An 18,255-nucleotide genomic window follows, 5' to 3' on the forward strand; every position below is an offset into this window, starting at 1 on the left:
GTTTATGTTACAGCAGCTGTAAACGTTTTGCATCACAAGTCTCTTGGCTAATAAGACACACAAAAAAAACACTAGTCATATCACAGAGAAAGCTGGAAAAGGAAACACTGGACACTGGAGACTCCTTCCCTCCATAAACTTTACCATATCAACAAATATACTGTACATGTCTCTTTCTATAAAGTTTATAAAGAAATCAGCTCCTTTCTTCTCTCTTCATGGTGCACACAAAGTCTATGCATCACTGATGCTACTGTCTATTTAATCTGTCCAATCTTTCCATCGGCGGTCTTTCACTTATTCTGAATCCCCCTGTTCTGGCACTGCAGTCATCCAAAGTTCATCCTAATCCTCCTTCACTGTCCCTTTTTTAAATCTGCTTTTTCTTTTTTTTTTCCATACAAGGCTATTATTCTAAGTAACTTGACTTTTTCTTGACTAGATGAGAAGATCTGATGATTGCTGAATAGAGAATGGGGATTTGTTATCTGAGGTCTGTGAGTGCAAAAGCAAAAAACATGAAAACAACTTTGGTGATTGGAGCCAGAGCTGATAAATATCTCTGAGGTAAGGAAAGGAAGGGAAGCGAAGGGAAGGGAAGGCAAGGGAAGGTGGGAGGTTTTGAGAAAAATGTATTCGTGCATGCTCTTAGATGGAAGTGCGATGCTGGTGGTCTTTATGTGGATGATGGCAAAAAATAGTAAGCAGGAAGAGTGTTACAGTGGGACAAGTAGCAGTTTATTCACAGTGAGGTGAAAGTCAAGTCTATGACTTCCATTTGCCTGATCAACATGTCAGCCATTTCTAACCAGTGGCTATTTGTGTTCTTTTGAGGTTAGACATATTTGGCAGACACACTTATCCACAGCGACTTGAGCAATTGAGGGCCTTGCTCAGGGGCCCAGTAGTGGCAGCTTGGTATATTCCCATTTTAGACCATTCTCAACAAAATTGACATTCACCCCAAGTGTGCCTTCAATTGTCTCCATATATAGAAAGAAATAAAAAAAACAAGCCTTCAGTCAGGGTTAACTGTTTATTTGTTGGATATGTGGTTTAAAAGGCATCTAAAATATTGAGGGAAACCCTGAGAATCAGAGGCGTAATACAGACAGTAGCAGGGGTCAAGGTAGAAAAACCGACAGAGTAATCACGGGCATGTCCGTAATCATAAATGATAACACAGGCACAGGTCTGAAAAAGTAGTATACAAAGAGTAGGGAACGGGGAAAGTAAGACGCAGAAACACAATCTACAATAAACAAGATTAGACAATGAGATAAAGGGACATGAATGTTATTAAAGACAAACAAATCAAGGACCAAACTCAGAACAGGTGCACACATTAGATAACAAAGGCATGATGGGTTATGAGGTAATTTGATGCGGTGATCAGGTGCTTGTTGAGACAGCAGACATGTTCTGGAGAAATTAAAAGTTTTATATTGCAAAATTCCAACATTTTAGTGAGAAGCTGGATTTTGTGTAGATAAATATAGCTGAAGTAATTTTGTCATTTCATTGTAAAAAAAATAACTAGCAATATGTATAATTAGCATTGCTAAATCAACACATAACAGTAGCTACAGTATGTTCACAGTTGTTTTTTATGTAGCTAATCATTCCACCAATGCAAAATAATTACATTATTTAACTTTATTCCAAGAATCAATTATGTTATGTGTTAAAGCTGCAATTGTAGATTTTTAATAAATTCTTACTAGTACAAATAAAGAATATTATGTGTGGAGCGTAATAAAAAATAATGGTTGAAGCTTGATCTAATATACACGGCGTGTGTGTTTGTGTTTGGCTTTGTCTCTTGTCAGTCATTTATACAGACAAATATAGAAACTCCTTAATGTTTTACATACATAACAAATCAAAGCGTTAGATCTAGTATGTTTCTTTTTCTATTACAAAGAATGGAATATCTTATTGGAAGCAATGCTAACATTGCTAATACTGCACCTTGGACAGTAACTGTATTTGTAAACATCCCTATAAATCTTTATGAGCCACATTTTGCGTGTTTATACATTTGTAATTTGGTTTTCAAATTGTTAAGTATCTGAGCATGCTAACACTAGTTGGGCTCTGGGGGTGTAAACAATTATTCGATCTTCATCTGTCATTCAAACCTCCATCTATTTAACCTTTACAGACCTAATCAATCCGAAAGTTAGCCGAAGCACCTTTAAGCATGACTTCCTCATATATCTGTTAATTGTTGACCTACTAACACCACCATGCGAGTTGTTTTTGTGTGTGGACAGAGATACAGTATTTTTAAATACACTGTTTGTGGACTGTCTATGTAGGAACATGTGGACAGGGCTAAAGACAGACAGTTCAATCTATCATCCGGAGGTTTTGCTTTAGTCACCACCGAGCTAAAAATTGACAGGTCTTTAATATCAATATCCTCTAAGTACTAGGAGCTTGTGCTCCAAAATGCAAGGCTGTGATGAAAACATCAATCTGAAATGTCATTCTAGTATTACAATCAATGTCTGAATATCACTGCAGCTGCTTGCAATCACTGGTTTCCCAGATTTATTTTATTATTTTTTTTTGCTTCAGCTCAATCAATTGCTACTGGATGTCTTCCAGCGTCGAGGCTGTGCGTGAGCAGATCAGATGCAATGAATAGGTTGCGGATTCCAAAGGCAGGAGGAAGTCATTGCTTACTTTTTTTTTTTTTTTTTGACAATAGCTCGAGGCATTAGACTCAAAGGCTCAAGATGCTTTCCCTAGTCCTCTGACTGACACAAACACACACACACACATTCTTGGGCACCATTTGGTCTCCCCTTTGAAGGAAGTGGGCACATTCCCCAGGAAGTTTATTCTTTTTTTCCTTCCTCTTGTTTTCCCCTGCTTCTGATTTTAGTTAATTGCTGTTGGACTGGCATGTAATGATAAGGAGTGAAAAAGCTGAGTGATCAGAGCACACCAACTCCCGCTGAACTGAGTCACATTACAGCCTTAAAGCAGCATCCAAACAGCTATGTTTCATTCCTAGAAACATCTTTATTTAAGAATTTATCTAAATTAATTCCTAGAAACTAGTTTTAACACTGAATCCCTATTCAAACAAACACTAGATTTATTGCACTGCATTTGTTCTTACTTTTGTTTTCAGATACTTCAGGAAGCACTCTGCTTTTATAGTCTACTGTCGATATTAAAAAAAAAAAAAAGAAAAAAAAAACAATTGAAAATGGTGTGTTCTTTCATCAACACTTTACTGCAAGTCCCTTTTCATTGGTCTCCAATCAGCAGCATCACTATATACAACAAATTCTAAATTCATTTTAGATTTCATGAGGCAGGCTGGTTGTACCAGAACTAATTAAGGGTTTCTCTCAATATCTCTCAACACAGTTTTTTTTTCAGTTCAATTCAATTTATTTGTATAGCACTTTTAACAATTCATGCTCAAGTATAGAAATAAAAGAAGAATAAAATTAAGTTACTATGTATCTCTAACATCTACCCTATCCCTAATGAGCAAGCCGGAAGTGACGGCAGCAAGGAAAAACTCCCTGAGATGATATGAGGAAGAAATCTTAAGAGGAACCAGACTCATAAGGGCTTAGGTTTGCGAAAACCTGTTTCGTTCAAAAACAATCACTGTATTCATTCATTCATTTTCTACCGCTTATCCGAACTACCTCGGGTCACGGGGAGCCTGTGCCTATCTCAGGTGTCATCGGGCATCAAGGCAGGATACACCCTGGACGGAGTGCCAACCCATCGCAGGGCACACACACACTCTCATTCACTCACACACTCACACACTACGGACAATTTTCCAGAGATGCCAATCAACCTACCATGCATGTCTTTGGACCGGGGGAGGAAACCGGAGTACCCGGAGGAAACCCCCGAGGCACGGGGAGAACATACAAACTCCACACACACAAGGCGGAGGCGGGAATCAAACCCCCAACCCTGGAGGTGTGAGGCAAACGTGCTAACCACTAAGCCACCGTGCCCCCACAAACACTATATCAAAAAATAAAATAAAAGCAATTCACTTTCTAGTGAATCAAATATTTTATTCACCTGATAATAGGAACTTCTGCCGGTGTTCATAACGCTTTTAGTTATTTTTTTTTTATTTGGGTTTACTCGGATCTTTGGACCTGACCGTATCTACTGTAGTTTTTTCGGTTGTATTTTTTTTTTTTTTTTTTTTTTTTTTTATCACATTAGCGTTAAGTGAACCATACAGCAGCATGTCTGGGGCCTAAGATCAATTGGCATACCGTTCTAACAGAATTAGCCGTATTCAGTGTAGTGAGTGTTAACAGATTTGTAGCTCGGCTCCGAACAGGTGGCGATGCTATCTTACTCGCTTCCCAACACAAAAGTGTTAAAAGATACCATAAATCTCACCTAATTTTACTTCACGCATGGATCACAGGTTTCGATACGGTCAGACATGACAACTTGATGCTTCTTAAACTTACTCATGGCAGCATTGTAAGTGTGGAACAGACTCTATGAAGCAACAGGAATACAACTGCAAAAGTTTCTTTATGATTTTGATACAATGGAGAGAAGTTAAAGATGCTTCTTGATCTCAATAATCACTGCATCTGCATGGAAACACTGAGAAATATTTTGAGAGCTCTTTTCTGAAGTGAATATTTCCTTATGTATAAAAAAATCCATTTGTTCTGAAGGATATCATTTATTATTTGTTAATTCTAATAATTTTTGGATAAAACTTGTTGAATTCTTGAATCAGAAGGTCAGAAGGTTCTTTTTTAATATCAGCAGCTCTGGTACTAGTTCCATCTGAAAAGCAAGTCATATAATTATACTGTATTTATTTATTGCATTCACTCTAATATACGTTTGTGTCTATAGCTATAGTGCCACATGAATTGATTTTAAAAAAATGTTTATATAACGATGTAAATGGGGTTTTTTTATATTATTTTTGGAAAAAATCTACAGTCAGAAATAGACTGAAATATGATCTGAAATCGCGGAATGAATGAAGTCAGTCTTAGCCTCCAGTGACGAGGTGACAGCTTTAAAGTCTGACAAGAGGGCCTGTTTGTTCTGTTCTAGTAATTTAGCGTTCGACTCCATGCTGAGTTCCTCATCGTTGTCTATCGAAGGCCCAGGTTTTGGATCTTTCTTTTGTTGTTTCGGCTGATAAAAGCCCTGACAGACAAAAACCACTCTACTCTACGGTTCCTCAACTGATCAGGAGTATGTAAATCGGTAAAAATTATTACACTGGATCAGGATCCAGACACACACACGTCTAGCTTCGACGATTGTCTGCCATTTTTCCGAAATCACCGTCATTAGTGTAATGGAACATTTTAAACTGTTAGACATCTTTGTATTTATTCATTCGACTGTACAGCTTTTTAAAGTATGACGTATTGATAACATTATTATATTATGTTAAGTCTATTTATACTATATGCTAATTATAGTTAGGCATTTCTTTTATTTTATGTATCAAATCATGGGGGTTTCCTTTGCATGCACTCATTGGTGAAAGAGTAAGTCTTCTCTTTTCTATGGATGTAGTGCTTACTGTATATACTGTAGGGAACCCACAAACCTAAAAAAAAAAAGATTCTGCTATCCTGCAAATCTTTGTGAGAGATCATTATATAATCCAGTGTGGGCTTTGATATAACATGTTTTACATTTTTTTTATCTTTGGGATTGTATTTTACCAGACAATAGATGATTTTGTAATTGTTTAAGTGTGTAGCTGTGCAAATGAAGCAAATAATTAATCCTGGCAGTGACCGTAGCATCATTCGGTTTGTTGCAGTGACCAATAAACCTCACAGATCAGTGCTTCATGGTCATATTCTTATTTATCAAATCTGATATAATACTGTTTGTCGTGGCAACGAGAATAATATGAGCAGTTCTTGATTGCAGTCCAAAAGCATTGTAGAGCATTGCTGGAATTACGCTAATCCTATAAACCAATCCAATAACTGACTCTTTATGCAGTGGAAAAAAGTATGGGCATCCCGTTTCAGAACGAGACTCCAGCATCTTGTTTGTGGAAAACGTTTTTCTCTCCAATTACACACTCATTTAAAGACTTGCAGCAAAATACTCGCTCCAACATGTAAAATGTCCGATATGGAAAATTCAACAGTTTCCCATATGGAATAGCTTATTTCTTATTCTCAGAAATGTGCTGAAGCTTAGCCTTGGTTTATTCAAATGAGGGAACGCTGTCCAGATGTGCTGCGCAATGAAGTCAGCGCTGTCTTATGTGGGAGAAAGCGAGCAGCGTTCAGGTGGTTAAAGGGACCACGGCGGAGCCAACGCTGGCTTAACAAACCTACTGTATATAAAGGAAACAGAATGAGACGAAGGTAAAGAGAGAAGTCTGCCGTCAGTTTTCTGCTCCACTGATTTCTGTCTGGAGAGCTGTTGAGAAGTCATTTTCTGAGCATGATAAATACAAGCTAGGCGAGAACAACAAACTACAGTACTCTCCGCATCTCGCCGGCACCCGGAAGGCAGCCAAGCTACCGTACCAGATGTGTATTTGAAAAACATACTACCATCTTTTGTGGAAAAACTTTATATTAATGTGTTTTTTTATTAACACGTGTAACTAAAGTTAGGAGAATGATGAACTAGAAAACTAAGAAAACACACACACACGTAACAGTGGTTTAGCCCAGCAGCAACCCCTTTCCTCCTGGCTGTAATCATGTGCACGTGCACGCACATGCACAGAAAAAAGAATTCATCCGATATGAGGAACACACACCGTCATCAATCCACAGACAAATCCATCACAAATGCTCGGACCCAACCTCACACTTGTATAATGTTTCTGAATTGATGGCCATTAAAATTGTGCTCATGGTTATGGCATGATAATGCTTCTTGCCTGCATAACTCATTTAAAATCTGATAGCGTGAGAAGACTGACACATCCAGATTGTAGTAGCAGACGTTTTCTTGACCGAACGTACTCACGCTTACAGAATGGTCTTATTATTTAAAGTAGGTTTTCTTGTTTTTTAACATGTAGTTTTGTACGTAGAGCTTGAACTGAGATACTGCAGGTCTAACAAATGTTAAAATTCTACCAACATATAGAGTTAAATTTAACTCCTAAGTAGAGTTTATTGATGTAATAACCCAACTCATAGGCTTAAACAATCTAAAATACTAAATTGGTTGAGGTGAAAATAATTACAGAAAAAAACCCACAAATATATTTACAACATTTGGTAGATGCCCTCATCCAGAGTGACTTACATTTATACAACTGACCAATTGATTGTTAAGGGCCTTGCAGAAGTGGCAGCTTGGTGGACCTGAGACTCAAACTCACAACCTTTTGATTGAGAGCCCAACACCTTATCCACTGAGCTACTGCTGCCAAACAAGAGCAGTTCTCTCTGCAAATCCCTCACAGCATAAAAAATAGTATAATATCAAATATAATAAAAAAGTAAAATATCACTTTTACGATCCTCACAACAAAGTCCAAGATAATGCTAATGGCTGCAGGAAAGATTAAGTTAGAAAATAATCTCCCCAAATGTAACTATATATATATATATATATATATATATATATATATATATATATATATATATATATATATATATATATATATATAAAATTTATGGAGTGCAAAAGGGTGGGGCTACCGGTCGCTGACATTTCTCCTGATGATACATCTTACAAACGTCTAATAATTTAAAATATATAAAATAAATAATATATAAAATAATTATTTTACAACAGTTAAAAAATAAAAAGATATCGCCATTCTAACATTCATACACTATACCGTATAATGCAAGTACATAGTGTGTAGTATGTCATTTGGGACACACCGTTCACCTAAGAACTCAAAATATGCATACTGGGAAATCACTGATTATGAAAGTTCAAGAGAGTCAGTTCATATCAAAGATCAGAATCAGGACAAAATGTGATTGCAGGTTGTGGCATGATTGTTGGTGTCAGATTCTCCTCCTAGAAGAATTTTACTCTTTTTCATGAGATTTTCATGCATGACAGTCTCTAGAGTTTACACACAAAACAAAACAAAAAAAAATGAGACAACCAGTGAGTGGAATCTGATGAGAGAACACAGAGGAGAATGGCCAGACTCAAGGAGGAAGGCTACAGTAACTCAAAGAATCACTTTTTACAACCACGCTAAGCAGAAAAGCATCTAAAAGCACGTGAAAATGGCAAACATCGAAACTGACGGCCTAGAAAAGAGGACGGCCACAATATGTTCAACTCCTGTTAGCTGAGAATAGGAATCTCTGGCTACAGTGGACACAAAATTGGATTTAAACCTGGGCCGCTGAAGATTGAGGGAAAAATCCTGTTCCTATGGTAAAGGTCTTAGGATGAAAAGTACATAATAGGAAACATACCAAACCAAGTTACCAAACATACATAGATAAATTCACTATAAAAAAAAAGAAAATTACAGCTACTTATGCTACTTAGTCGTGGTATTATAGTGCAATTAGGTTAAAAGTGAGTCACAGTACTATCCGAGCTATTTTTACTTTATAGGTAATGCATAACCATAAATCCTCCCCTGGGAAGGAAAATTGCTCCTGTCTTGGATTTATACACAAATATTTTTGACTGACAAAATTATGAAAAAACTCTACAAAATATGACAAACATACAGCACATGTGTCCCGACTGACTCGACAACTGGCCTTAGAAATGTATCATAAGCAAATCTGGAAGAGATGGATTTTCCGCTGTTTTCTCTGGATTGCGGTAATCAGACGTTCGGTCAAAAATAGATTCTGGAGTTTTAATCAAGATTTAATCTGATAGGTATTTATTGTGTAATCAGCAGAAACAGCAGGTCCAGTGTGTCACAGTTGTGATGTTACTAATCCGGGTGTTTTTTTTGTTGTTTTTTCCACTGTTTTTGACTGATTTTTATCTTGTCTATCTGAGTATTTCCTGTTGACCTTTGCTTGTTTTTTTCCTGCTAGTTTGGATTTTCTTCTTTTGAATGTCCTTAATTTTCCTGAATGTCCCAATACTTTTGCACATCATTGGGGTTATTTTTTGTGTGGCTGTGCCAATATTTCTGCATGTGGCCTGCCTCTGCATTTAGCCCTTATGAGTATGCCTTGTGCCACAGTGGTTGTTGTTTTTCTGATTTTGCAGCGGCATGACAACAATTATAATCTAAGAAGAATTACGTATCCTATTTCAGAAAAATTCTCCATATCAATAATGAAGTTTCTAAAAATTTCAGGTTTGGTGCATTGAGTGATTTAGCTGTGACTTTGAATTTTCACTCTGAATGACAAAATTTGGTATAAGAATACCGTCTCAGACCATACCACCTATATTTTAACGAAATATTATATCAAATCGGATTTCTCCGTTTCCACTTCCATTGTTTAGAATCTTCTGCACTGCAGCACAATTTATACACAGAAATATTACACAACCCAGACAAAACAGTGCTGCCGTGTTGATTCTCACCGAGACACAGTTTGAACCCAGGGCAAAGTTTCACTCTGGATATTTAGTCACAATCCACTTCTGTGGCTTAACATCATTGAAGCAGAGAATTTCTTTTAAAAGGATTGTAACTGTGTTTGAAATCTGTCAGCATAAAAAACATGTCATTAACTTGTGCACCAGCTAGTGAAACAAAACAGCCGCTGCCATCAAAATATCCAACCCGCTGCAGCTGTGAACCTTCACATTTGATTTCAATCTTTAAGACGCATCAGTAGCGAATGAGTTTTCCAAGTATTCGTACCAGGAATTCTGACTCTAGAGAATACTGAGTTATGCATAGTCATGTTTACAGCAGATCTATGAACGACTGTGTTTAAGTTGGCTGGAGTTAGCATCTATAAGTTACCATTGGCTTTGCCTCTATCAGACTTCTCTCCTTGTTCCAAGTGCTTTTATTTCTTTTTAGAGCTGAAAAACTGCTTATGTGTTTAATGCATGGTGTAATTTGTATTGTAATAGTTATAGACAATTAATAATTCACATATGACACATATAAAATGTGTTTAGGATGCTTGCCTTTGTTAAATTAAAAAATATATATTTTTTACCTTAACTAAGAAGTTAACTCTCAGTGCGAGTCCCAAGTCCAGATAAAATGGGAGTGTTGCATCGGGAAGGGCATCTGGAATAAAACCTATGTCAAATAAAATATGTGGATCAGATCCACTGTGGTGATGCGGATTAGGGAGCAGCCAAAAGAACAGCTTTAGGATTTTCTTAGGATTCACACGCAGTGAAATGCTTTATACGATTGTCCGTGTTATAAAGATAGAAAAGGAGTAGAAAACAAATAGTATCCTAAAAAATGGAATTAGTTGTATGGAACTAAAGAAAAATAAATCAAATTTTAAAATACATTTTTAAGTGCAAAAAGTCCGGTGAAGGTCCTAAAAAACTGTTCATTTTTTTCTATCTTCAAAGTAAATGGTGATCAAACCCATATCTGCTCTGTGTGATGCCTCAAGTGCTTATTCATAAGCCTCTGAAATTTGGTGTTATCTTCAGTTTGTCTAACAGAAGGAGGAACACATGTCTCACACTGAAAGCCAACAGAGCCCTGACTTATTTTAGATCAGACTTTAAATAATTGCTTTGTTTATACTGATTGAAAATGTCCCATAATTTGATTTCCATTCCGGTATGTTCTGGTAAAAAGAGTTTAATGTGGTCTAAAAAGTGGGATATAGTAGAGTCGTTGACTCTACAGCAGTCCACAACTGTATCCAGTAAAAACATTATGTAGAAATAAAAAGTTTCCAACTTTTCAACTCCTTCCAACTTTCATTTCCCTGACTGTTATCTACTGTATCACACTCAGATAAAACCCTTAATTAAACTCTCTTCACCATATCCAGCTGTCATGTTCACTGAGATTTGTCCACCGTTAACAGTATCAACCCAACCACGAGACTCTGAGGATTACTCCAGGCTTTGCATCCCACTTAGCTTCTCAAAGGCTTCCTGTCACTGGAGATCTCCTTATCTCACGCTCCAACGTGGAATAAAAGGTCCCTCACTTCAAAAGGCGATTCATTTCATCTATACAGATCTCGGAAAACATGTAGGGGTCGAGCCCTCATTTAAATCAGCGAGTTACAAAAGATACAAAAGAAGTAAAAAAAAAAAAAAAAAAACACACATAAATGGAAACAAACCTGAATAAGGCACAAAAGGTATACATGTACAATTACTCACTGGAAAAGATTCAGTATAATTAGGGTATGTGCTCTGAAGAGGATTCAGTGTAATTAAATGGATCTGGGGTCATATGATTGCAGTGTTTGGTCTGTACAGGACGTATTACAATCCCTTTGTATCGTGGATGTGATATATGTAGGTAATTTATGGATAATTATTTTATAATAGGATAAAGGTCTATTCAGTGGAATATGCTCTCTTCTATTAGCAAAAGCTGTCCCAATTTTCTAGTTAAAATAAAATGTTAAGATTATTAACCCTGAAGCTAAATGATAAACCTCCAATAAGCATGTTAATAAAAGGCTGTTGTATATATCAGGAGTAACGGTGCCTCTGTGATTGCTTTCTATTACAAAGATTTTGATTTTAATTAGGATTTTAATTAAATCCTATATGTGAATATGACCCTTTTCCAGCTAACCTATAAAGTGTCAAACTATACAATCAGAGCTGAAGTATTTATCAGTAATCACCTCAGTTGTTGTTATTGTCTTCTCTGTACATTTGAGAGCAGTGTGGACCATTTGAAAGTTAAAAAAAAAGGAATGTTATATGCTTCAGTGTTAGGTAAATCCTGTGTATATACTAGCTATCTTAGCTAGCTAAACCTTCTGCCTTGGTGTGTGTAAGAGCAGTTTAATGCACAGAACATTGTTTTCCCTTCATTAAAAAGATCATCCTGATGTAACTGTCTACTTTTCTATCATTGTGAGTGACTCAGGTAAGCTATCTTGTTAGCCAGAACGATGTTATAATGTTAGCAATGTTGCTAGGCTTTGGACACTGAGAAATGTTACTCATAAATGTACACAATGCTGCTGTGAAGTGTGAATTAGCAAGCTCATTTGGACAGAATAAAAGAAATTTGCCACAATTTCCTTTTTATTATGCACGTTTTAGCTATAGTCAGCGTAATACAAATGTCCTAGCTATATGCTGTGGAATTGTAGCTAGCTAGCTAGCTAGCTGTGCTTTGTCTTGGGTGTGTATTTCTCAGATTTTCTACTTCATGTTTTCTCATTAATGTTGGCAAGTGACTCAAGTTAGCTAATATTAGAAATCTTGATAGCTACTATGTTGTCACAGCTAATGTAAAACTAACAAATTGAAAATAATTTAATTCATTTTCATATTGTGTAGCTTATGTATTTATTCAATAGATGTTTTGGGGCAAATGCATGCTGAAGGGCTTTTTGTACAAGAAGTACAGAATTATTCAGGATTAATCAAGATCTTATGAGTAATTTAGTAATCCAGGACAGAAGAGTTTAATCAGTACCACTCAATTATTATTTTATTGACAACTTAATCTGTAATAGCTATTAAAGTCTTGCATACTATTTTGTATGAAGTATTTCTGATTAAAAATCTCTCCTGGGAACACTCAGGTATAGGGCAAACAGCTGCTGTGTAAAAACTGAACACTAGCACTACGTCACCACCTAGTGTCCTAATGTCCTCTCCTCAATGACAGAAAAATCTGGATTCAGAAAAATCTGGATTAAGAAAACTCACACACTCAATTCAGACACTCTCACGCTTCAATCTGCAAAAATATTACAGTTTTGTTTTGTTTTTGGTCTTCCACTCAAATCTGACCTCATCGGCACGTCCGTGTTTTTCCACTGACCACCTCCAACATCTTGATTAAAGTTCACCCATGGCAAATTCTCATGATCTGCCAGGATTTGTTAAAGGACATCTCTGTTTTTATAAAAATCCCACAGCTGTCACAGGGGAGGGGGTGGGATTTAATGGTTTGGTTATTCGATTAAAATAATCTGCTGTAAATCTCTGAGACAGGCTTGTGTCAAAACCCCCAAAGGGAAGAACCCAAGGGCTGTAAAAGCCAGTTTGCAAAACCTGCCAAAAAGACAACCATCTCAGCAGACCTCTAACAATCAGACCTTTATGATAGGGCATCTAGTCACTTTACAGTAAAAGGCACATCATGCATTTATGGAGTTTTTTTTATAAGGACTCTTAGGATATGAGATCCAAGATACTAAGTGTTTCATCTCTAGGAAACAAGGCTACTCAATACCTGGACGTTTACAAGATGAAGCCCAATGGCTCTTCATGCTGTGTAGATGACTGAAAGAGAGTCTTGAGAGTCTTCTCAGGATCAAAAGAAAGATAAATGGATGGAGTCATTCTTAAGGAAAACCTGCTCAAGAGCTCTCAGGAACTCAGAGAGTAGAAGACCACACAAACTAAAACAAATGATACAGCAAAGTGTGTCATCCATCCCGTCTGATGTTTTTCCTTCACCAGAGATTTTGATATTACAGATTAATTTTTAGATATAAACATTTGTATTGAAAAAATAAAAGAATTTATTGAAATACTTCTGAAATACTACAAACTTTTAAAGCCCTCAGTGTCTACTGTCATAAGGGCCGTGAAGTGTGACATGACAAAGAAATTTTATGCTGTTCTTTAATTAATAAAATTATTTGATGTGCTCTTTTGGTTGCTGTTATAATCGTTATTCTGTTTCACATCCAACACCCTGTTGTTGACTATTTTCCTGTAAGAGTATTCACTCAAGGTTCATTCCTTACACATTTAAACCCAAAGGATCTTTTATAGATCAGTTACAGATATTGCCAAACAGCTAAAAAGTTCCCTATGTAGTTTTCCCAGGATGTCAGATAAATGTTATACATACAGTTGTATTGTATGTTCAGTAGGTTCAGTATATTTAACATTTCAATATATTAATAAGTTTTATTATAAAATACCAGGCATCTAAATGCATCTACTCCATCGTCAAGACAAATAAATCCATTACATCAATTTCCCTCATAAAACACAATAATTGTTTATTCCTTGTTGCGCAAAAAGTATTTTATTTTTATTTCAGTTATGTCTATTTTACAATTGTAACCCACCACATTAGTTTTTTTCATATTCCCATATATGTAATCACATAATCATATAGATATACATCTGTATTGTCATGTTTTTAAGGAATGTCTAGTTTCTACATCACATAAAATAATATTTGTGTACATTTTCAGACTAAGTAGTAGTCATTATACTAGAGGGCCTTTCAGAATTTATTTATCTTTTGTTTTTTTATAGCAGTTTTTCAATAATGTAAGGGTGTAGTGTGTACCAGATGACGGGCATGCTGGGAATTCAAATACACTGGGATGACCACATAGAGCTAAAAAAAAATCTTTATCTATTTTGTTTTTATACTATATATAGTCATAATTTGGATAACATGTTTAGGGCCTTCAACTTATCTAACACCTTTGGTTGATCTATGTCTGTTGTACATGGATGGGAAGAATATAAATCATAAAAGATCATAATACACACTATGATGAAATCGATCTGGCTGCCTACTTGACTAAACAGCCAAACTTTTTGATTGATTTTACAACTACTGACATTTTAAGCCTGATAAGTATTTCCTTAGCCCGTCCTAGTAAATTCTTATATTCTCTGGGTATCTGTTTATAGACAACGTTAAATCAACAATTTATGTTGATTTAACGTTAAACGTTAAATTCCCTTTTTCAAAATTAAGTGTAAGTAATACCAATAAATAAATAGAAAAAATAAATAGTAATGGCTAAAACGTATTGTATTATTATTATTATTATTATTATTATTATTATTATTATTCATTCATTCATTCATTCATCTTCTACCGCTTATCCGAACTACCTCGGGTCACGGGGAGCCTGTGCCTATCTCAGGCTTCATCGGGCATCAAGGCAGGATACACTCTGGACGGAGTGCCAACCCATCACAGGGCACACACAAACACACACACACACACATTCACTCACGCACTCATTCACTCACGCACTCACACACTAGGGACAATTTTTCCAGAGATGCCAATCAACCTACCATGCATGTCTTTGGACCGGGGGAGGAAACCGGAGTACCCGGAGGAAACCCCCGAGGCACGGGGAGAACATGCAAACTCCACACACACAAGGTGGAGGCGGGAATCGAACCCCGACCCTGGAGGTGTGAGGCGAACGTGCTAACCACTAAGCCACCGTGCCCCCCTTATTATTATTATTATTATTATTATTATTATTATTATTATTATTATTATTATTATTGTCACACCTTCGTAAAAGTAGACTTGTGGCGCCACCTGCTGGTGATCCTTTGGTAATGATACTTTATTCATTGTAGTCTTTTTTTCTAAAGCTGAATTCAGACTATCATGATAAGTTTATAAATTAATGAATACAGTAAGGCATATTTTTATGTAACTTTTTGTTATATTGTATTATTATATAATATACGTAGAGCAGCTCATGTGGGATGTAAAAAAGCACTAACAGCTGTGTTTCGGCCACTAGATGTCGCCCTCAGCATTCATGTCTTCAGTTATTCTAGGTGAGCTGTAAATATTTCGAATGTAGTATTAAACCTGTAGTTAAACCTGTAGTTTATGAGCTTAACTATGATGGGAAATGTTTGTTTGAAGGGAAAAGTGTGTTGTAGTTAAAATAACAGGGAAACCTTGCTATCACAGTATCACTGTAAACACTGTTTATCAGAAACATTCACATTTTGTCTGCTGAGTTTCCTGAAAACTATCTAGAAGCAACTCGAGAACATCAATAGACCATAGGAGCTGTTGATGCTGTTCTACACTGCAGTCATTGAATCTGTCCTGTGCACATCCATCACCATCTGGTTTGGTGCAGCAACAAAACAGGACACGAACAGACTGCAACGCACAGTAAAGACAGCAGAAAAAATAATTGGTGCTGCCCTGCCCATTCTCCAGGACTTATATGACACAAGAACCAGAAATCGGGCAGGAAAACTCACCACTGAACCTTCGCACCGTGGACACAACCTCTTTCAGATCCTCCCTTCTGGCAGGCGCTACAGAACTTTGCTTACTAAAACTGACAGACACAGGAACAGTTTCTTTCCCCAGGCAATCACTCTGATCAACAACTCACCATAATTATATTCACTACTTCATATCTATAAGTACTGCATTATCAGGACTGTCAGTCATCAAATCATCTGTATATATTACTCACACTACTGCTACTATATATTGTACAAAAAGCATAATATTGCACAATATTGTTATTTGCACTCCCACACTTTATGTACATAACTGATCGTTCATATTCTATATTCATATTTAATACTCATTCTGTCTATATTGTATCTCATCGTCTGCATTGCCTTGTATAGTTTGTATAATATAGTGTTATTTATGTCTGTACGTTTGAGTCTCAAACAGCTGGAACCAAATTCCTTGTGTGTGTCAACACACTTGGCCAATAAACCTGATTCTGATTCTGATATGTACTTAATATATTTCCTCTGTAATATCAGTGACGTTTGATCTTCACTGGGAAGAATTTCTAAAGGTCCATGGGAGAAACATGGCACGAGTTTGTATTTACTCTGTTAAAAAGGTCAAATCAGGAGTAAAATATTGTATATTGTGACAAAATGCTGAACAGAACTTTGGTTGTTAAAACTCAAAAAGTATGTGCAAGAGAAAGAATTAAAAAAAAAGAAGAGTAAAGAGGTTCACCATGTCATGGCTACATAAAATACATGTGGAACAACAATGTTTACATCTTCAAAATGTATGACTTTTATTGGGCAGAAGAGTAGCATAGCAAGTAGGGGTCATAGATCTGGAGTCACACATTCACTAGAAATATCTTGTAAAGAAAAAAGTCACACAATCTCAACAAAAATGTCAAACATTCACCACAAAAAATCCTGTAAAAAGTTAGAAATCCTGAAGAAAGTCACACATTTACCACAAAAATGCTGTAAAAATTCACACATTCACCTCAAAAATCCTGTAAAAAGTCACAAATTCACCACAAAAATCCTGTAAAAATTCACAAATTCACCACAAAAATCCTGTAAAAATTCACAAATTCACCACAAAAATCCTGTAAAAAGTCAAAAATTCACCACAAAAATCCGGTAAAAATCACAGGTTCACCACAAAAATCCTGTAAAAATCACACGTTCACCACAAAAATCCTGTAAAAATCACAGGTTCACCACAAAAATCCTGTAAAATTCACATGTTCACCACAAAAATCCTGCAAAATTCACACGTTCACCACAAAAATCCTGTAAAATTCACACGTTCACCACAAAAATCTAGTAAAATTCACACGTTCACCACAAAAATCTTGTAAAATTCACACGTTCACCACAAAATCCAGTAAAATTCACACGTTCACCACAAAAATCTTGTAAAATTCACACGTTCACCACAGAAATCTTGGAAAATTCACACGTTCACCACAAAAATCTTGTAAAATTCACACGTTCACCACAAAATCCAGTAAAATTCACACGTTCACCACAAAAATCTTGTAAAATTCACACGTTCACCACAAAAATCTTGTAAAATTCACACGTTCACCACAGAAATCTTGGAAAATTCACACGTTCACCACAAAAATCTTGGAAAATTCACACGTTCACCACAAAAATCCTGTAAAATTCACACGTTCACCACAAAAATCTTGTAACATTAACACGTTCACCACAAAAATCGTGTAAAGAACATTCACTCATTTACCACAGAACCCCTGAAACAAAAAAGAACTAAAAAACGTCACACCGCTCCAACGGAAAATCCCGAAGAAACCCGAACTCAGGTCAGCGCTTTGTCCCGCTGTTGCCTCCGGATGGCGCTCGTGCGTGTCTCTCTCCGTGACGTCGCTGTTCAGTGTGTGCACGCGGTCCCTCCCTACTCTCCTCTAATACATGTTTATTTCAGGAAACTGGTCTGGCTGAGCTTCAGGGGAGAAGAAAACGGGTGCAGTTATCTCAATCCGAAACCGAAGGAAACATGGCGCTGCGTGTGTGAATAGCAAGTAAAATGGTGTTCGAGTCGCTGGTGGTGGACGTCCTGAACAGGTTCCTTGGGGACTACGTGGTGAACCTCGACAGCTCCCAACTCAAGCTGGGCATCTGGGGAGGTAAACACTGCCAGTCGCGTCCTTCACAGCTAACATTAGCGCT

General features: G+C 36.6%; 1 protein-coding gene across 4 annotated transcripts in view; it reads left to right on the forward strand.

The window, feature by feature from the left end:
• The first annotated feature begins 17,986 nt into the window (after positions 1–17,986).
• Positions 17,987–18,255, forward strand: part of vps13a (vacuolar protein sorting 13 homolog A) — a 40,676-nt gene continuing 40,407 nt past the window's right edge. For 2 of the 4 annotated variants that reach the window (XM_060880914.1, XM_060880915.1), the window contains exon 1: positions 17,987–18,212. In XM_060880914.1, coding sequence (XP_060736897.1) covers positions 18,113–18,212 — 100 coding nt within the window. In that variant the 5' untranslated portion in view covers positions 17,987–18,112. The remainder of the gene's footprint in view (positions 18,213–18,255) is intronic. The other 2 variants (XM_060880917.1, XM_060880916.1) reach the window with 1 other exon arrangement.

The sequence above is a fragment of the Tachysurus vachellii genome, chromosome 11 (genome assembly GCF_030014155.1).
Source record: "Tachysurus vachellii isolate PV-2020 chromosome 11, HZAU_Pvac_v1, whole genome shotgun sequence".
In the NCBI taxonomy this organism is placed as follows: Eukaryota; Metazoa; Chordata; class Actinopteri; order Siluriformes; family Bagridae; genus Tachysurus; species Tachysurus vachellii.